Here is a 21,617-nt window from a genome sequence, read left to right on the forward strand (position 1 = left end):
GAAATCCTATTTGCATGTGAGAACATGAGTGACTAATATTAAATCGAAGTTTCATGTGTTCTATCACGATGGGAGAGAGAGAGAGAGAGAGAGAGAGAGAGAGAGAGAGAGAGACATTGTTCACTTATATCATGTTTTCTAATCGTTGTTATATGCACATCATCCAATAAATCAAGAAACTTATTTCATCGGACGGCATCACCAATAGACTCTTTGAATCCAAGATATAGTGAAGGTCTATAAAAGAAATAAAAGAGTAGTTAAATAAAAAAGCAATGACATGTTTAATCTTTTATTTTATCCAGTTAGATTGAAAGTTGGCTCCTCTTGCGCAGTAGAGGAGCCCCATCTCACAGAACTGATTAGCCTGATCGGAAGAGCAAACCTCCAAGGCTCCTCTAATGCAAACTCGACAATGCGAAACCCCTATAATAAAGGTTTTAAGGGAATAGGATTTGCAAAGGTGGGATTCCGGGAACAATTTAACAGAAGCTAAACTGAATTAATAATACCATGGAATAAAGATTAGCAATGGAGTATGAATTTACAGATCAACAAGATAGAATTTAATAAGAATAAAATAGGCTAAAATATGCAAATTAAAAAGAAAACCGGAAGATTGTTGATTTTGTCTCTACCGCCAACCGTTGATTTCAGAACTAAATATTTGATTGTTGGTAAATTTTTGAGATAGACCAGCTGGAATCAATAGATTGTTGACTTACAGACCTCCTCCAGAAATTTCAGACCATTCTGAGAGTAACCTAAACCCATAGGACCTTAGTCCCTATCAAAATATCTGCTGTGAAATCCAAGCCTCAGACCACTGCTAATTTTGTTTCTACCGTGTACCCTTGGTTTTAGAACTATGTATTCGATTAACAGTAGATTTCTGTGATAGAACTGTTGGTTGAAAACATAGAGTATTAGTTAATTTGATTGATCAAGGAATTTATTGCTTGAAAATTGATCTCTGAATACAGTAATAATCTACCCCTCCAATCTTTCCACATAAGAGCTGCGACCTCCAGCTGTACAGCATACAACACAAACTCCATATCATTTCAACCACATTATGACTAATCATATTAGAATGAAGTAGTACACTACACCATTCTCACCCTAGAACAGGTGATAGGAATAAGAAAGCAAAATTTCCCTTTGTTATAAGGACCACCACTCCTGAATCATGGACACCCAACTCTTTCCTGCACAGATTGAAACAAAAGGCCCACAAAATTGATTTTTGGAGCAACACTTAAGTTTCCAAAATAAGGTATGTTCTCCCAAAAACAAAATAAAGGTTCCCTCACCAAAAGTATTCACATATAGAAAATTTATTAAATAATTGTTAATCAACGTAAGATCTGATATCTAGGATGAACTTAAATAAATTTAGGCTTCTAGGTTACTATTTTTACAAGTACATAATAGCATTATCTAAAATTTTTGTTTTCTTCAGCTGTTCAGCAACCTTCTTTGCAGCATCTGCCATCTCTATCCTATCAACTTGACTTCCAGCAAATATTTCCCTGTAGAACTCTACCTCTTCATCTTTCTGTATAACAAAATGAATGTCAAACAACAGTTATCTGGATGGGGGTTAAATGAACCATCAGTATATATCTACCAGAGAATAATAATAAACCATAACTATGCAAAAAGCAAAAAGCATAATGCAAAAATAGATATAGAAATAGATTTGGACCAACGGAAAGCATGTATACCAGTTCCTTAAATAAAGGTTCTGGCGTGCCTATGTCATGACCAGAAGGTAGAATCTCCCAAGGTCTCCGCGCCCTATCAATATCTCCTTTTTCATCACACAATGATAGATGTGGTCTTGGCAAATTTAACTGCCTTAAATACCTTTAAAATAACAAAAGAAAAGCCTCAGAATGCAAGATCTAGTAAACCCTTTTTAATACTGAAAAAGCATATGAGCCTTATCACTACAATAACAATAAAAGTATTTCTTAATTTCAATGTACACAAGGTAGGAAATGTATTACCTCAACAGAGAAAGATGGAATGAAAGGTTCTAACAAAGCTGCAAGCAGATATACTAGTCCAGCTGAAGTTCTCATAACGATGTTGCAGGAAGATGGATCTTTTTTAAAGAGATTCCAGAATTGGCTGTCTTGCATGCATTAGAAAATTCATTAGTAGTGTGAAAAAACAGAACTAACAGATACAAAGACAGAACAGGTTAATTAACAAGACTACTTTCAAATTGAAAAGAATAGAAAATTATACAAGCTTACTTGCAAATATGCATTCCCTTCACTAGAAATCGTCATTGTAGTCTTCAATCCTTGCTTTAGTTCAACCTATGTCAGATCAGATGATGAAAATAAGAAAATGACGATCTAATTTCTAACTGTCATAAAGGGGACAAAAAAAGTTGTTTCTGCATCCAATCACCTTCTCCATGGCCTCGATGTATTGATCAACAAAATCACTAACTTTTTCTGCTAATTTCTTGGTCAAGGGATGTGATTCTGCACCTGGAGCGTCAGGAATGATAGAAGCATATACTTGGCCTACATAAAAAAGAAAAATGTAAGTACTCAATACAAATACGAATTAAACAAAAAGGAAGTGATACAACAAAGAATAATTATAGACATTGTAACGGCATCACGTCATACATGATGGAAAAGAATCATTGAAAAAATATATTTTCAGGAAAAGATAACTCTAAATGGGTTACCACATTGAAGCTGCCAAAGAAAGGCATGATCCAATCAAACTTCATAGAGCATACTAATGATGGGTTCCAAAAGAGTGATCAATTTCAAAAGGAAAACACAGGCTTTGAGAACCAGCAACAGTAGGATGTGATAATACCGGATTAAAGTTAGATATATTATGATAGTATCATTTGAAAGAAAAGGAAATTCTCATCTATAAACCATGATTGGGAATGCAATATCTCAGGACCCATAAACTGTCCTAGGGCACATTTTGCAGCTTAGTTAAGTTTAGTAAGGACTAAAAAGGGGAGAGTTCAATCCCTGAGAGTGCCCAATCAGAACAACAGTTTCCTAAAGCAACCGTCAGTTTCATTCAGCAACCAAGATCATGTATTTTAACAATATATATTGGATCACCAGGGGAAAGGATAACATATCTGAAAATATGGACCAGAGGTCAGAGAGAAGAAAATGTTCTCCAATATTTTAAATAGAGGTTCTGATTCTTTGACATGAGCCACGTGACAAGTTGTGGGTGACCAGGTGGGCTGAACCAAGTTTTCAAATGACCCAAGAAACGCAGAAGCACACACAAACACACAAACACACACACACAGAAGCACACACACATGCGCGCACTCACAAGAAGAGAGAGGGAGAGAGAGAACTCCACACACTTCGAATCATTGGTATAGGATCACATCCTAAAAGATCATGTGAAGAAAAGAAAAGAAAAAAATTTAAAAACTCAATTACTGCCATAGATCCAGTAAAGAACCAAGAATTAGTTTTAACTTCTGACATGGCTTTAAATCAGTCTTGTTGTATGCTACATCTGATTTGAATACATAAAATAAAATGAAATAAAATAAATTAAAAAAAGAGTTGATAATCTGACAAAAATAGCGAACTGATTTGCGTTTCTTGTAAATAGATGAAAGGAAAATCATTAAAGGAAAAGAAATTTAAGAAAAAATATTTCCATAAGCTCTTTATATCTGAGCAGAAGTATCTTACTTTGCTTTCAATTTGAGAAAAGACAAGCTAGGTAAAGTAAGCACCTTTCAGAAAACACAAAAATTGATGCACAGATTTTCCCTCCAACTAAATCCATGAAAAGTGCAAAACAGAAAGGAATTTTGCACATTTCTCTTCACTTTACCTCTATTCTATTCATCCAACAAAAACTACGAAAAGCTAAGCAGAAAAGTTTCACAATTGCAGAAGATAGTCTGACTTGCTACGATCTTCCCCACAAGATATTCTGGTTTTCTATAGGGAAAAAAGGGAGTGCATTTGCTTAGCACATTCGTTCCACAAGAAGAATATTTACTAACCTTCAGGTTTTGCTACTAGGCTCAACACTCGATTAATAAGATTTCTCAAGTTATTGAGTAATTCAGAATTCAGTTTTGCTTGCAGATCAGCCCATGTGAATAAGGTATCCGAGACCTAAACACAAACATACACATAAGAATTTGTCAAGCTATAAATATAGAGAACAATAAATACAACTGAGCGAACAAGATTGAACCAAACCAGAGTGTAACAACAAAACTCACCTCAGGCCTATTTGTTAGTAAGTAATATCGCCATACTTCAACTGGTATGTTTGTATCTTTTGCATCGTTACCAAAGACTCCAATTCCCTTACTTTTGGAGAATTTACCTGCACATGCACTGAAAAAACTAAACTAAAAATTGCAGGTGTACCGTTAAAAAAATCCAAAGTTACTTGACTTTCCTCTTTTTCCTCATTTTAAGCCACCTTCCCTATGGCCTTACACTGCGGATGGTGGGGGTGGGGATTCATAGGCAGGAATACATAACCTTCTACATGGTACATCCTGCATATTAGCAAAGCCACTAACATAGGGCTACATGTATACCTGCTTCATAGTTCAGGTACTCAGTCACACTGATAGTCTTCATCAATGTCCAGTTTTCACCAGTCCCAATAAGTGTAGATGGAAACATGACCTGAAATAGATTAACATGAAAAAGGAAAAACCTTTGATTAATACATGAATTTTATGGCAGTATAACCCAAAAATTGCAAGAATAATAATTAGACAAAAGTTACAATTTGTACAACATGACAGAACAATTCTATTTGAAGAAAAGGGAAAAAATCTATAAGTGGATACAAGAGTGGACAGTTCAAGCCTTTAGAACAACATTAACATTCTACTTTTGGTTTATTACCTCTCGCTCCAGAAACCCTAGCGACAGAGCACTCAACGAAGGCCGCCGCCTATATGGAAGTATTTGTAGTGTCGACAGGTATACTTCTCGATATCCAGCAATAGAAAATATAGAAGCAAAACATAGGCGAAGGTGAAGTTGCCATGTGATTAAGGCAAAATGCATAAGGTTAAAGGGAACATATGCAACTGGCCAATAATTCATGGGTTAGTTCAGAGAAAGGTAGAGAAAGCCAATTGACCCATCTTCCCCAAATAGAGAGCGACATTCAAAGAAAGCCAGAAAGAGAGAGAGAGAGAGAGAGAGAGAGAGAGAGAGGAGGAGGAGGAGAATACCAAATCCAATTTTGCAAAGTCGATGGGAGGGCAGGTGAACTAGAGAACTAATCCAAGCACTTCGATCGCCAGTGCTACATATCCATGAACAGAGCATATGAGATTTGAGTTAAAAAACCTAAAAATAAACTTCACAACACAAAATAGAGAATGACAGATTCTGGTTTTAAAAACCTAACCTTACAACTCCGAATACCAAATCCAATTTTGCAAAGTTGGTGGAAGGGCAGTCGAACTAGAGAACAAACCGAAGCACTTCGATGGCCACTGCTACATTTCCATGAACAGAGCATATGAGGTTTGAGTTAAAAAACCTAAAAATTAACTTCACAACACAAAATAGAGAACGACAGATTCTGGTTTAAAAAAACTAACCTTACAACTCCGAATACCAAATCCAATTTTGCAGAGTGGGTGGAAGGGCAGGAGAACTAGAGAACAAACCCAAGCACTTCGATCGCCACTGCTACATTTCCATGAACAGAGCACATGAGATTTGAGTTAACAAACCTAAAGATAAACTTCATGACACAAAATAGAGAACGACAGATTCTGGTTTTAAAAACCTAACCTTACAACTCCGAATACCAAATCCAATTTTGCAAAGTCGGTGGAAGGGCAGGCGAAATAGAGAACAAACCCAAGCACTTCGATCGCCACTACTACATTTTCATGAACAGAGTATATGAGATTTGAGTTAAAGAAACATAAAAATAAACTTACAACACAAAATAGAGAGCGATAGACTCTGGTTTTAAAAACCTAACCTAACAACTCCATGAACACAAAATAGAGAGCCATAGACAGAGAAAGCGAGAGAGAGAGAGAGAGAGAGAGAGAGAGAGAGCAGTAGATTTTGGTTTTAAAAACCTAATGATACAACTCCATGAAATTGAAATAGAGAGCGGTAGGCAGAGAAAACAAGAAAGTGTGTGTGTGTGAGAGGAGAGAGAGAAAGAGAGAGCTTACCAGTCACCGGCGATGGACTCTCGGTGTGAGAGGGTATCGAACCAGAGAAGTTTCTTCACATTAGCATGGGTTTAGTGGCCTCCGTAGAGTACGTCTTCCCACTTTCCCCTTTTATAGTAAGGGTTAAGATGGTTGCTCAAATCTGAGTTTTAGTGTTGACATAAACTAAAAGTCTCCCTCCACCTTTGTAATATAGTCATTCATTGGAAGTAGGTGCCTCTCTTATGAGGGTCATCATAGTGGAACCAAACAACTCAAAAAATTAAAATTATCATTCTAAAGAATGTCATCCTGAGGATTTACCAAACCAAACACCCTCATAAGCATCAGATATATATTTTTCCAAAGGATTTAACTATCTAGCCGGAGACAGTTTGAAGAATTATGATGTAATGTAGTTTCAATAAACATGAGATATTAAAATAATAAGTCATCACCCTTCGTGACATACAAATGACAGAGTCACAGTTTCTAAAACCACCAGACATACAATAAAAAAAATAAAAAAAAAGAACTAGGTTTCAATTTTGTCTAGTCTGACATGTTATAGCAGTTGGCATTATGAATCATAATATAAAAATAACCAAAATAAAAGACACTACCTTGTTGACCATACCACATTTTTTTACAACCACTAAATGATGCAACATTTTTTCACTGACCATCTTAGGTCAATCCAAAAAAAAAACACTACCTTGTAGTCATTCACAAAAAAATAAAACCACCATGGTAAACTAGTATCTCCACCGTGCCTTCTTACATACAACAAGCTGCTTTGCCACATTTCGTGTGCCCATCGACTGTTTTATCACATCCGTCGTGGCCCCTGTAGAGACTTTTTGTTGCAGGGATTTGTCCGTATCAAGTGAACCCACTCCCAATGGATAAATAATTTGTTGTTCCAACAGAGGGACAAGCAATGTTGTATCATCACATTCCACAACTGAGTTCGACAATGAACCTCTAGAGGACACACTAATCTGAACATGCCTAATTTGACTGGTATCTGATTCTATGTTCCCAATCTCAATGTGGTTAATAGTATCCACAAAAGCTGAACTAGAAACAGCACCAGATGTAATTTGAGTGGGGACAATAGAATGTTGAAAGCAATGATCATTGCCTACAGACACTGCCACATTCTCATCCATTGATTGTGGACGTGCTTGCGGACTACGAGTGGAATATGTACTACTGTCACTATTCGAGACTGATTCATCAGATCCATTATACTTTTCAAATTCAGTTGTTGAAGAAATACCTTCGACCGTTGTGGGGAGAGGATTGTCAATGTGTTTCACATATGTATTAGGACAGGAATCATCATAACCTTCATTGGCTAACGTATCTACTAACTCGTGGATCTCCACACCTACATCGTCAATTAAAAGTGGCTCCAATAGAGGTCGGAGCTTTGTAGTGACCCGATGGATGAGACGACGCTGATGATGAAAAAATTATTAATAGACAAATATGAAATATTGAACAATTCAGTGTTCTAAGACAATTCGTTAAAGGCAATGAACAACTCTTTAATTCATTCAAAATTGTCAACCTACCAAGTCCAATGCTTCTCTATCTCCATAACCTTTCAACCTATACTCATTGGGGCATTGGTCGTCAACTTCATGAGGAGGATGAATCCTAACATGGCTGACCCTTAGATACCACTGAAGGTAATTTGATTGTGTAATTCCTGGGTTCGACTCTGGAGGAGCATTAACTATTTCGAAGGAGTCATTGAAGTATGTCCACTCACTCACCTCTCGCTGAAACAAATCCCCATAATCTATGCCTAGCCTAGCCACCGTGTGATGCTGCCATCTAGCGACACTTTGAGGCACATTTTGTTCTAGTCCAAATTGACGCAAACATCGATCTGGGAGATGCATCTCAACCACATTGAAATGAATCAGCCATGTGCGAGCCAGACCTATATATGATCCTATAAGACCAACAAGAGGAGCACTCGCAAATGTTGCATATGGTTGCCAATTGACCTACAAAGGAAACATAGGTTAGAAGGTTAAGAAACATGGCTGCAAATGTGGTGTTCGATACAAAGAAAATATATTTCATATTCTAAGAAATTGGATGCAGTCTCTTGTAATCATACGCCAAAAATAAAAAATGATTTCTAAACAAATTAGAAATGATTTCTCTTGCTAGCACCTTAAAAAAATGGGCACACATTTGGTTTTAAGAAATCCCGTCAGACCATTTCCAGAAATGGCACATAATTCATATTAAGAAATCGTAACCTTAATTTTTTGTCCTTAGAAACTAACACATTTTTTACCAATGAGTGTAAATCCAGTAATTTCACATGCCTAATCATATAATGTGAAGATATTCATAATGAAATAAGGACAAGTAACTTTGAATCAATTTTTAAACCTAATTATATAACCTTTGAGAATAAAGGGAACCCAAAGAAAGTCACAACTTGTCACTTCACCATTTTGCGACATCAAGATGCATTTCTACAGAAAAAGTAACCACACATATTGGAAATAACCTTCTCACTTCACCATTTTGGTGACAACAAGATTCCGCACTGGAGAAAAACTAAACACACATACTGGAAATAACCCTACTAACACTACCACAATCATCAACCATATCCATGGACAAACTTCAATAAATCCCCATCCAATTAAGAATAGAAAAATTAGATGTTCCTTCCCTTCTTGTCCTTTTCCCATGCAAGATGTTGTAACTAAGAAACTAAAAACAAGCTTCCAAGATCCAAACTTGGTGAATCAATGTCGCCCATTAAGAAAATTGCATTGGATCAAACCTTGCCAATGGCATTCTGCAGCTAACCTACTAATGACAAAAGGAAACCAAGTTCAATCTATGAACCAGATTGATGCAGGAAAGTCAGAGAAAAAGAGTTATTCTCTAATGTTATAAGAGAGTTATTGTTGGAAAAGAAGTCAATAGGAGGCCTTTTTTGGGGGGGAGGGGTTTAAAAGGTTGTACTTCGAAATGGAAGTGAAAGAAAATGATGTTGAAACTTGGGGATTTCTCCCATTTACTGTAGTATAATTGATTCTTACAAAATGATGTTTGTGTTTGTTTTTGTTTCATGTAGGCATTTAGAGGGTTTCCAACCATAAAAGGTGTTTGCACTTGACAAGCATCCAGTAGATTATCAAGGAACAAGAGGTGTCAAACATATAGTAGAAATTGCACTCCAGCATGGTTTGTTGTAACAGAGTGAAATTCGGACATTCTATCCAAGAATTTTCCATTTCTTCTATTCCCACCATCCCATCTTTTATATTATTCACTTGAGAACCTTTGCTTAATTTTCACTTATGTTTTCTCCCTTTTCTGAGCATTAGAAGTTAGAACTCCCATGTCTCAGAAAAGAGAAGCAACACTTTTTTGTTACAGTCAAGTGTAAGAGTGAAGAACAAAGAACTGAATGTGAATTAAATATTAGTGAAAAGGTCGTTAACATGGCCTCATGACCGACATCCAAGGTCCACCATGTTTAAGACACGTGGCAAGATGATCTTGTCAAACTCACTATTGGTTTTGGTGAATTACACTAGCTTTGGTTTGTGATCTAGCTCATAAACCTTGTATTGAAGCATTATTCCTTGTATTTTCAATCATTAAATAAGTTTCCATGTTGGGTACCAAATCTGGATAAATCTCGGATTGATGCATGTGGTTCTATATTTGGTGCAAAATCTATATGGATCTTGCATATAAATCATTTGTTTAATTGTGAGACATTTGATCATGACTAGATCTGGATAAATCCCAGATTGATACATATGGTTCCATATATGGGATTCTGGTTGTATGGATCCTGCATATAAATCATTTGTTTAATTTTGAGAACATTTGGTTATGATATGCTTTGGATTTAATGTACTTCTATGTGGATTTAATGTAATTCTATGTGGTACTAATGTACTATTCACCTTGTCTCCTCCACTAATTAATATTTGGTCCACCTCGACTTTTTTTTCTTGGCTATACTAATTCTTGGGAAATTGTTTATGTTATTTTTCTTAGTTTCTTGTTTCTCTATTTGTGCATAACTTTTTTCCTTGTAAGTTCATATGAAACTAACACTGAGTGCCTTTAATTGATTGCAGATTAAGGGTCTTCTGAAGGAACATTTAAATGGAAAGATAGTCAGAGGATCAAGTGAGAAATTTGAATCTAGTGCATCAATATAACTAATTTCTCGCAATTTTGACGAAATGGTAGTTAAATGTAAAGATCTTTGGATCATCAAGTTCTTCGCACCATGGAAAGTGTTTATCATTTATAATGACTTTAGTTGGTTCCACAAGGTAATCATAAGATTGCATCACACTCTATACTCTAGGGTCATTGCAAGGGTCAACTAGCCTTTTTTTACATCTCTATCAGTGAAAATTATGTAATAACTTCTTTAATGCTCCTAAGGTGAGCACTACTGCACAAGATTTGTAGGACTCACAATTTAATGCTCCTAAGGTGAGCATTACTATTTATATGTTTCTCTTAAATGAAATAGGAAAACATGTATAGTAACCCAACAAAATTTTAAAATAAAAGGGAGAACTAGATTTTACTAACCTCGCATTCCTTAAGTTGATCAAGCTCTTGCCGATACGGTCTATAGCAATTATGAATGTTGTCAGTTCTGCGTCAGCATTTCCATCTAACAGCTCGGGGGAAAGGCCTACATAGGCAAACAACATCTGGTCTACCAACCCCTAGGCGCTCATAAGCCCATACCTATAAGTTAAATTTAAAATCCATGTTAAACATGCATCATGAGTAACAAACACTAAGATATGCTAATAAAGTACAAGTCAAAAGAAAGAAGCCAAATACACTTGAACCAATTTTCTTAAAATTCACACGCACAATCATATTCCCAAATCAGTAAGATTAAAACTGTAAATAGGGTCATTGAACCTCCAATATTAGTAGTGTTCTTCCTTGAGGCACGCATCAATGCCCTATACAAGAAAGCTAAAGTAGCAGCGCCCCATGCATATTCTGTACATTCAACAAAATCAGCAAGAAATGGTAGATATGAAACGCTAACCATATTTCCGGATGTGTTAGCAAATATGGTAGTTCCAAGACGATGCAACAAATATGCCCGGGTAGCACGAATAACATCTATTTCAAAAGCATTGCTTTGCAGCTGGGAAAATTGGTTCCTCAACCATGTTAGCTTCACACAACCACTCTGTAGAGCCTTTGTGTTGGTAGGATCTAAGGGATGTTGTCCAAGTGCCATGCCTAGTATATCCTTCCTCGTAAATTTTCCCAGTAACAGTCTTCCCAATTACTCTAAGACCCAAAATATATGCCATATCTTCCAAAGTTATAGTCATCTCAAATCGTGGCATGTGAAATGTATTAGTCTCATTTCGCCACCTATCCACCAATGTTGTCAATAGACACCGATCCATTTGGAAATGCCCTATAAGGCGTAAGTACTTGAATCCAGCAATCTCAAGTAACCACTTTTGCTCTTTACTCAACTTCCACTCAGTGGACTTTCGACTATGCTCATTACTCCGTAGCACACGCCTCTTCTGAAAATGGGTAAATTTGAAACAAGAAACTTAGTGGTCATATCTTTTATGCATGACAAAAACAAATATTATATTACGTGTAGATACAACAAATATATTACCTCACCCTTCCAGATCAACTCTGAAACGTGATTGGATTGATCATATAAAACAATGTCCATACTTGATATATCTTTATCAATGGATGCTCCAATTGACAATACTGAATCATCTACAACATTACTAACCATGGCTTGCCCTCCAACGTCTCCACTATCAGTAGATTCATATTCACCCTCCAAATTTCCAGACATACTAGAATATGTCCACGCCCTAGAAGGTGGGTTGTTTTCACCATGCATTGCTCCTTTTTCTGAGATCCTTCGTATAATGTCCAATTGGAGAGGATCCACCGACATTATGCACCTGACACATGATCCAAAACGTATAGTTAATTATAACATTAATTTCAATAATAAAGAGAAGATAAATTGGATATTGAAATATCTAATACTAGATCCACAAATGTTCTTCTTTAGTATGTCACTATTGTTGCAATAATTTCACTCTTTATGGTTGCAATATCTAGTCATCTAAGTATAATACTCAAAGAGGTGGATATGCAATGTGGGTATATTCACCCAATACGTAGACTAGACAACAACATCCTAAACCTTATTCCAACTTAATAAGGTCGGCTACATGGAGATTCCCAGCAATGGCGAGCACAAGGAATTATGCAAAAAGATTGACAATTTATGGATAATTATAATAAGTGTTGGCTATATTCATCCAAAAAAATAATAATAAGTGTTCGCTGTCAACTTGACGCACTATTAATCCAAATTTACTGAATTTAGTAAATGAACGTCATAGCAAAGATGCTCCTAACATGAAGGATTAGTTCGAAAATTATTTTAATAGGTCTTAAGTGCCTTCTGTGGTTAACTGGTCATCATGGCAATCTTGTATTAGTTTCTAAAATCCTAATATTTGTAGTATGAGAAGTACAATGGTATAACCTATAAAAATAGTTGAGATGTGGTTTTGGTTCTTTATGCTTCTTTCTTCTTTTTTCTTCTTAAATGAATTTTAAGAACATAGCCAAAGAGGGCCAAAAAAATAAAAAACAGGGGACGCTACTACACCCATAACATTCCATTGTTCCATACTTTCTTTTTTGTTCTCACTTGAATTGAGAACTCAAGCATATTCCCCTACACCAATTGCTTAAGAATATATCATAATCCTCAAATAAATAGCCACATCTGGTCCCTTCCCACTTCAGCCAAAATCTTTTCTCTACTTCCATTGTAGAATTCAGAGGATCTCCAAATTTGGACGGTTCTAAAACCAACAAGAATAATTTCCACCCACAAAAGAGAGAGTGTACTGCACTGAAATTGAGCAAAATTAGATGGACCCATGCACATCCACTTGAACTCCAAAAGTAAGCTGTTGTCGAGTCTCAATTTTTTTGGCATTACAATTAGTTGTCCTGAATATTCTATTTCACACCACTTACAGAGGAATTAGATTCATGCCCAAGGTTCCCTCCCACCCCGGTTAGCCCCATAAAAGTAGATAGATATCCTTGTGGTGATAACAGCCACCAAAGATGCCTGACTGGGTACTACTGCCCAAAAGAGAAAGATCCAACATTCCTATACTGTCGGACAGTCAAAACTACCTTGGAAGGGAAAGTCAAATTTTCAGGTAGAATAACTCATCAAACGGCTACTCTCAGGGCTACATACCTGAGCATCCAATATGAGGTTCATACAAGTGCAGTCCTTTTCAGCCCCACCCACAAAGATGGTTACAAGGTAAGACACAAAAAAAATCTAAATATAACAAAGTTGGATTCAGATTAAATTCATCTGTTACGCACTAAAGCTTCAAATTTGACTTTAAAATCCATGTTAAATACACCCAGCTTAATTTCATTATTATCATTATTATTAATATTTAGAAACTCACAGCTTCTGTCTAATATTTTATTATTAAAACTCCCAGCTTGGTGGAAAAGTTGAGCTTGTAAATCCACAAATTTATAGAAAAAAAGAATCTTGCACAACTAAACACACAGACCAAATTTGGATTATTTAAAATACACAATCATCCCATGATCTAGATACCTAAGACAATAATATTATTAACCATAATAAAATAACCTCCCCTCCTCCTGTGATGATATCCTTTTTTTTTTCCCTGTTTCATTCACTTGATGAAATAAACAGGCTAGGATTTTTGGTATTAACTTCATAATCCAATGCATTTGCCAACACAACCTAGTGATATTAATCGACAAAACACTTGCATCAGCTTTAATTGTTCCTGATACTGTTTGGAACACTTGTAAGCATACATAAACTTGATGGCCAGAAAAATTCCAATGGAAAGCATGGTTATAAAACACTCTAGATCTTGAATTGAATCAGAATTTCCTTCCATATTGAAATTATTTCTTCCTCCCCTACCCACCCCCCCCCAACCCTCTAGTAAGTAAAGGAAGCCAATCAATTCTATAAAAGTCAAACACACGATAACAATTTAAAGGGTAAATTTTTATTTTCTTCTCTTTTTCATTTTGCAATGTTAAGAAAGAGTTATAATTATTATTACGCAATAAGCACCACTCTGTAGCCATTATTTTTATTTATTTATTACCTTTTTTTATTATTGAAACTGGACTTGTAATAAAACTGTAGAAATGTGGTGCGGAATTGCATTCTATGTTTTGGTAAAGGCCCTGTGGGCATATGTAAGCTAAGCCTAAATTTCCTGACCAGTGTCCAATAAAGATGCTACAAAGAAGAAATTTATTGGGAAACTAGATCCAATTCCAACATAGAACATTAAAATGTGCAAAAATGAGAAAACCCTACAATGAGAAACAGATCTTTGGTTCCCACAGAAGAAGAACTACATTCTTACAGTTTCCAACCCCCTTTTCATTGTAGAGGTGTTGTATAGTTTTGCGGTTTAATATACCTGCCTACCCTAAGAAGGTCTAAAGACTTAACAACCACACCAATGCTTAGTTTAAGCTTTCTATGCTTCCTAATTTGACTCCACACTCTTAAACCTTTTCAGCCCTTTCAATGAAATCAAACACAAACCAGCAAGCTGGATTTTCATCCTATTTTAAACCATAAATTCCTAACCCGCCACAATTTTCTTATGAAATTGAAATTTTCTACTATCAAACTCCAGTTTTAGTTTAACAAGAAAATCTAATCTCATCATTGTTCCTCAACCATTAAACCATCAGTTAAACATCCCAAACTGTTTCAGATAAGATCTTACACCATTTCCAGAAACCATAGAGCATGTTGTAATTCCCTTGATTCCATTAAGGCATTACATCAAACACCTACTAGGCTACTAGTCACCAACACTACAATCAACCATATCTATGTACTCTCTTTTTTTAGTTTGAACAATTGAATGTGCCATTCATAATAATAATAAAAAAAATAATAATAATAATGAAAGACCCATGTACGGTACAAAGATCAAGATATAAGTTTCTGTGAATTCATCGAATAAAAGAGAACAAGAATGAAAATGCTATGAACCAATATCAGAAATGTGACTCCCATTCTCAAAGGAATAGTAAGAGGTTCGAACGAACCAACATGGGAATGGGATTCGTTCGATTCTCTGTGTAGTGAGAAAAAAAAATTAAAAGAACACAGATTACAAAAACAAAATCAGTAAGACATGGAAAACTGAAACATCAAAAGATCATTGCTTACCTCAAGTTATGGGAAGAAGATGACCGATGGTAAGGTTTGTTGATCCCAACAGAGCACTCACGCAGACCCACGAACAAACATGGGAATGGGATTCTTTCGATTCTCTGTGAAGTGAGAAAAAAAAAAAAGAACACACAGATTACAAAAACAAAAAACGTATGACATGGAAAATAGGCTGAAAACAAAATCTTTGCTCACCTCAGATGAACATCCAACCCGAAGAAGATAACGATATAAGGTTTGTTGATCCCAACAGAGCACTCACGTAGACCCACGAACCCTAAATGACAGTGACACGCACAATCACTGTGTCTGGTCTGAGTTCTCTCCCCTCCTTTGTCTTTCTCCCATGGCAATGGAGCAGGAGCCGGAGCAGGAGCCGGAGCCGGAGCAGCACCAGAAGAAGTGACAGGAACAACAAACAATTCCAAGAGAAGAAACTTCAGAATCGTAAACTGGAAGAGAGCACTCACGCAGCACCAGTTCTCTCCCCTCCTCTGTCTCTCTCTGTGTGTGAATGAGAAGTCGATGGGTGAGTCAACCGATTCTTCTCCCTCGAGTCCTTCTCCCGCCGTCCTTCTCCCTCCATTCTATTTAAGAGTGCCCTAAATCTCCTGAAACCAGCAACCAAGTCTTCCTCTTCTCAGAAATCCATAGTCCGAACAATTGAAATCAGCAACCCATTCCTTCCCCTTTCGGAAATACATAGTCCGAACAGCAACTTATGCCCTCAATGACTTGATCAGATCATCGGAAGTTAAAGAGTCGATTGTAGAAGACGATTAAACTAGAAATCGGAATTTTTTTCACCGATTGGAACATGAATCAAGTTCAACACGTAAGGATACGTAGTCTGGCGTACGACTTCCACTGTTTTGGGTATTTCGGTAATACGCAAACTAGTTTTGGGTATATACGTTGAGTGAAACCCATCGTGGGTATTTCTGTAAAACCAAACCCAATACTGGGTAATCAGGTAATTTTTCCAAAATCAGAAGGCAGGGGAGTTTCAATTAAAAAGTAAAAAGTAGGGAAGTTTTAACAAATATAGACCAAGTGTAGGGGAGTGATAGTAAATTTCCCAAAAAACTACCACCCCTCATTGATAGTGTTTAGCTGTGCCACGTGGAGTATCAAAGCAGTTGCCACTTGGTCCCGCAACCTGATAAGCTTCCCGCGGTGGCGCGCCCATTGGCAACTGTAATTTCAGCTCTCTCCTCCGCCGTCTGCACAAAAATCGAAGATGCTTGTCTGCCAGGGACAGTGCTACCGGCTGCAGTGTTATGGGAACACATTTACCAGTTCAACTACTCCTAAAGCTAAGAGAGCTTCAACTGCTAATGCTACTATAGTGATGATGGCGACTGAGAGAAGCGTGGTTACTCGGCAGAGGAGGACAATGTCAGCGTTCGAAGCTCGTCTGTCTCTCGTTCTAGCTCTTGCTTCCCAGGCCTCTACTGTTTCTCAGCGCCGTAAATGTTCTCACTCCATAAACCCATTTACTCGTATTTATCCATTGAAATTTCGAGAAGATTTTGTGTTGGAGACTGAATAGGTCCTCTGCCCTTCCTGGTTTTCTTTGTCAGTCGTGATGGATGTTGCGTCCGAAACGGCCAAGTATGTATTCCCAAAGAGATTTGAAAGCCGGAATTTGGAGGAAGCTCTGATGTCAGGTTGTTATTTTTGTTGATTTGAATGCCCCCCTAAAAAATTTTCCTGGTTTTGATCTGCGTGTGACTGTTTTTTAAGTTTTATCCTTTGTGGGTTTGTGTTTGTGTTGGTTTTTGGCTCTTCTGCAGTTCCAGATCTCGAAACTGTGAAGTTTAGTGCTTTGAAGAGGACAGATCAATATGAAATCAGAGAAGTAGAGGTGTGCATCATCCATATTGGCTTCCTTTTGCTATGAGTATATATTTCTCTGAGAATAGTGATTTTAATTTTCTTTTTCCTTCAGTGATTGCCTTGTGTTCCCGTTTCTGAAATGGGTGCAAAATAAATTCAGGTTGTGATCGTATCAATACTTCCTTTTCCTCTGCCACGTTATGATTTTCCGGGTCGTTATATGTCCATTTTTTATTTTATTTTTATTATTGTGTTTTTCAAAGAACCATTTTCTGTCTCTCTCTGCTCCGGAAGGAAAGGGTTTGGGTCCTCTACTTTACCTTGATTAGTTGCATATTCATGACATTCTGCGTATCTATTTGCTATTTCCATGGGCTCAGTGAAGATTCTCAACAAACAAAAACCAGTTCATAATACCCAAAGGTTAAATAACTGAATATTCCATAGCTTTGTTTGCGTATCTCCAGAGGTTCACCATTATCTCATCTCCAAAAATGGAAGACACCATGATTCTCAAGGGATGTTATTGCTCCCTGCATGGCCAGTAAGCTGACCTGTTCATGATTTAGTAGCATTTTAAAACCCTAAGACACGATCACATTCAAAACATACTGATTTTCCCAACACCTCCTAATCATGCTATGGTAGTCAATCAGTTGGCTGGCTGAGGTAGAACTCTGGGAGGGTTTAACATTTGATGAAGAACTAACCAAAACAAATGACAGAGTGCAAACTAATCGATTCGTGTAAAGGGGCCTGCTATCCACTCTGCCATACGAAAATACAATTAGACAATGCAGCCAAGCAAGACTTGGTAGTTTGCCATAACAATCTGTATCTCACATCTAAGACCAGGCCCCTCCACCATACCTCATCAGCTATTTGATTACTACCCCTCTTGATTAAACAAAACATTTTTTCTTAAAATTCTCTGAAAATTTTTTTTAAGAAATTAACTAGAAAACTTCAATATTTTGTAATGGCCAATTAGGTCATCACTGTTAAAATTATCGATTACCAAGATAACATAGCATTGCCATTTTTTGTTGCTTCTATGTTTGTAGTTGAATTAATTGAAAAGATGCTGTCAAACTGATGTGTAGATTTAACAGCTAGAAATTATATGATCTTTTCCCATCCTTGTTTTGAGAGCTGGGAGACCGTTCTTACGTGGGGATACTCAGGTTTCTGGGAGATAGTTCATCTCTGGGGATAGTTAGGTTTACTGCGGTTTCTGTGGATTCCTTGGCTAAATTTTTCCCGTAAAAATAAATAGGTTACTATTATTTTTTTCTTGTTAATTGAAACTGCTAACATAGTAGCTATATGAATCCCTAGACCAAGACTAAATGATATTTGTTATCCTTGTTTGAGTGGAGGAATTAATCGATTATACTTTTCTGTATGGATGCAATCCATCAAATAGTGGAACAGATCTTGATAATACTGAAAATTGAGATTTCTATCTTCTTGAGTGCCCTCCGCCACCCCCCCCCGGCGGCAGGCAACAAATTTATTTTTTTCTTCTATGGTTCTACTCCTAATCCTTATTGATGCTCTATTCCTGTTTGGAACTATGATTGTGAAACAGCCTTACTTTATAGCAGTAGCAACAATGCCTGGCAAGAGTGGATTTGATTTCAGTGGTGCATCTCAATCTTTCAATGTGTTAGCTGAGTACCTTTTTGGGAAGGTACGTTAATACTGCTCAATTAATTAGATGGAGTATTTTTGACATATTTAGTTCTTATGATCCTGATACTGTTCTCAGAATGCTGTCAGCGAAAAGATGGAAATGACTACTCCTGTTTTAACTCGAATGGCTCAATCAGATGGGGAAAAGATGGAAATGACAACACCTGTAATAACGAAGCAGGTAATTCTTGTACATGAATCAATTGTTAAAAATAGATATGTACGATGATAATGTGAAAGGAATTCTGAGGTGAGTTTTTCTTATGCATCTGATTACATGTGTTATATGTGCCCTGCTCATGCCGAGAATCAAAATTTTATATTCTCCGGATCTCTCCTAGGAGAATCTCCTATAAGAGTGATGAAAAAAATTTAATTGTAATCTGTTGGTCAGTCTCACCTGGATATTTGGGTCCTGGGAGATAACTATATCTGGATAAGTATGTATATATATCAGTGTATTTAATGATTCCAATAATTTATATATAATTGAATATGATTGCTTTGTGTCCTAAGCTGACTGGATTCCAACAGATAATATTTGGCATTTATTGACAGCCCTAGCCTTCAATAGGCACGTGAAGAGTTTTAAGTTACAGTTTGGTTAGACATCTAACACTGATATTACACCTCTAACTGAGGGTACAACTATGGATGAAGTTTGTAGGTTTCTCTTTCCACTAATGCCTGTTACAGGTTTGCAAGATTGAAATTTTTATTCAGTGCCTATGTTCTATTCCTGGGTCAATTTCATCACAAAGTCACATCATTCGAGAATTAGAGTTATCTTTGTGGTATTTTAGATTTTCAGGATTTTGTTGACTTTCCTTTTTTTTACAATTTGTAGCAGTGAATTTCTTGACATTTTTACATTATGCAGATTTTAGTGCGTCTTCACGGTCTGTCTCCGTGTGTGTGTATGTTTTGCACTTGGATGAGGGTGTCTTAGGGGTATTCTCTGTGCTGGGACCATCAACTGCTGGATCCGAACTGTTTTGCATGGATTTTATGTTGACAGTCTCCAATATAGTTTTCACTGGTTTTTTGCAACTGAAATTATTTGTCCTTGGTGACTTTGAATCATGATCTGATTCCTTTTACATTTTCGTTTAGGTGAGAGATAAAGAGAAGTGGGAGATGTCATTTGTCATGCCCTCAAAGTATGGTTCCAACTTGCCATTGCCTAAAGATCCTTCTGTGAGAATTGAAGAGGTCCCAAGCAAAACTGTTGCAGTGGCTGCTTTTTCAGGTTTGTCCTTGCCATGACCCATGAATATTTCATGTATTCTGGCAGTTTAAATACATTAAAAAGATGCCTGAAGATTTCCTTGATCATCTTTCCCTCCCCCCCCCCCCCCTCTCTAATAAATTTAAATTCTGAACCTTCATGGCCATCAATCCCAAGATTATCTGATATTGTGATTTACATTTAGAATTATGTACTCCAGTTCTTCCTATTGTGCAAGTTGAGCAACTGCACTACTGTAACCTGATTCGTGATATATGCTGTGCCTTGGAATTTTTGAACTATATTGTAAATGTCATGGTTATGAGAACTGTGACCATGCTTGCCAGTGAACCAGTTGATCAATTGGAATAGCTTGGGCTGTAGGAGACTGGATCTTGCAGAATTGGTAAAGAACTGGCCAATTCTTGGGAAATTAATGAGTTTGACCAGTCAAATAGCAATCAATGGTTATCGATGGTTTGGTTAGGTCGAGTGAAAACTGGTCAAACTGTGTTGAAATACTAATGTTTTCTTGGTGATTCAGTGGCTTGTCATTTATCAAAACTATGCTGAGCATATCAGTCCATTAGAAGTTTCCTCTAAATATAATAACTTTATCTATTGAGTATCTGATGCTGATATGGTGTTATCTTCTGATATACAAACTTCTACTCAACAATTTTATCCAAAAAAAAAACTGAACAGGTTTGAACTTTTTGAAGTGCTGGTGAGTTTCTGTTTTAATGGTGTTGGTTGCACTCAATTTATGCCTTAATATGTATTCATCTGACTTGATTCCCATTTTGAATAAGGTTTTGTCACAGATGAAGAGGTTAAAGTGAAGGAATCAGCGCTTCGGGATGCTTTAAGGGTTGACCCTGAATTTCAAGTAAAAGAGGATGCATCAGTGGAAGTTGCACAAGTAAATCTCTGAAACAACTTGAGATTTTGGGCAATTTTGTATCTTTTAGGGGAAGAGTGATATTTTAATTTCCATCCACTTCATGTGAATGTGATTGCAGTACAATCCACCATTTACACTTCCATTTATGCGTCGCAATGAGGTTGCACTGGAAGTTGAAAGGAAGCAATAACAGTACCTGACGTGAAGTAATTACAGAAAATAAAAAATATAATGAATATATACACAGGATTTTTTTTTTCTTTAGAAGTGAAAGCTTTTTTGTCAGTTGCTGGCTTGGTTGGGTATGCATGTAAAGTCAGATGTTAATAGATTTCAAGTTTAGGTGTTTAGGCGTAAACGAATTGAAATATTTTCTATTTACAAATCCAGAAACCCCCTCAACACCAACCCCACCCCCACCACCCCCCACCCCCCACCC

General features: G+C 36.7%; 3 protein-coding genes across 5 annotated transcripts; 1 reads left to right on the forward strand and 2 right to left on the reverse strand.

The window, feature by feature from the left end:
- Nucleotides 1-1,192: 1,192 nt before the first annotated feature.
- LOC122057635 (probable methionine--tRNA ligase) lies at nucleotides 1,193-5,642 on the reverse strand. Its single transcript, XM_042619806.1, has 11 exons — nucleotides 5,612-5,642; nucleotides 5,237-5,310; nucleotides 4,902-4,984; nucleotides 4,586-4,676; nucleotides 4,259-4,365; nucleotides 4,034-4,148; nucleotides 2,425-2,543; nucleotides 2,265-2,330; nucleotides 2,010-2,141; nucleotides 1,728-1,865; nucleotides 1,193-1,558 (listed from the first exon to the last, which is right to left on the reverse strand). The coding sequence occupies exons 4-11, from the start codon at nucleotides 4,671-4,673 to the stop codon at nucleotides 1,418-1,420; spliced, it is 906 nt and encodes a 301-aa protein (XP_042475740.1). The 5' UTR covers nucleotides 4,674-4,676; nucleotides 4,902-4,984; nucleotides 5,237-5,310; nucleotides 5,612-5,642; the 3' UTR covers nucleotides 1,193-1,417.
- Nucleotides 5,643-7,651: 2,009 nt separating this feature from the next.
- On the reverse strand, nucleotides 7,652-15,730 carry LOC122057634. The gene is made up of 6 exons (XM_042619805.1): nucleotides 15,708-15,730; nucleotides 15,510-15,613; nucleotides 11,871-12,174; nucleotides 11,118-11,769; nucleotides 10,793-10,954; nucleotides 7,652-8,205 (listed from the first exon to the last, which is right to left on the reverse strand). The coding sequence occupies exons 3-4, from the start codon at nucleotides 12,165-12,167 to the stop codon at nucleotides 11,353-11,355; spliced, it is 714 nt and encodes a 237-aa protein (XP_042475739.1). The 5' UTR covers nucleotides 12,168-12,174; nucleotides 15,510-15,613; nucleotides 15,708-15,730; the 3' UTR covers nucleotides 7,652-8,205; nucleotides 10,793-10,954; nucleotides 11,118-11,352.
- A 936-nt stretch (nucleotides 15,731-16,666) lies between these two features.
- LOC122057675 (heme-binding-like protein At3g10130, chloroplastic) lies at nucleotides 16,667-21,536 on the forward strand. 3 transcript variants are annotated; one of them, XM_042619869.1, is made up of 8 exons: nucleotides 16,667-16,987; nucleotides 17,096-17,182; nucleotides 17,309-17,379; nucleotides 18,943-19,044; nucleotides 19,123-19,227; nucleotides 20,160-20,295; nucleotides 21,087-21,196; nucleotides 21,297-21,536. In XM_042619869.1, the coding sequence occupies exons 1-8, from the start codon at nucleotides 16,753-16,755 to the stop codon at nucleotides 21,366-21,368; spliced, it is 918 nt and encodes a 305-aa protein (XP_042475803.1). In that variant the 5' UTR covers nucleotides 16,667-16,752; the 3' UTR covers nucleotides 21,369-21,536. The 3 variants fall into 3 exon arrangements, with proteins under 3 accessions (XP_042475803.1, XP_042475805.1, XP_042475804.1); XM_042619871.1 differs by having other exon boundaries at nucleotides 21,099-21,196; XM_042619870.1 differs by having other exon boundaries at nucleotides 16,667-16,981.
- The last annotated feature ends 81 nt before the right edge of the window (nucleotides 21,537-21,617 follow it).

Source organism: Macadamia integrifolia, chromosome 12 (genome assembly GCF_013358625.1).
Source record: "Macadamia integrifolia cultivar HAES 741 chromosome 12, SCU_Mint_v3, whole genome shotgun sequence".
Taxonomy (NCBI): domain Eukaryota; kingdom Viridiplantae; phylum Streptophyta; class Magnoliopsida; order Proteales; family Proteaceae; genus Macadamia; species Macadamia integrifolia.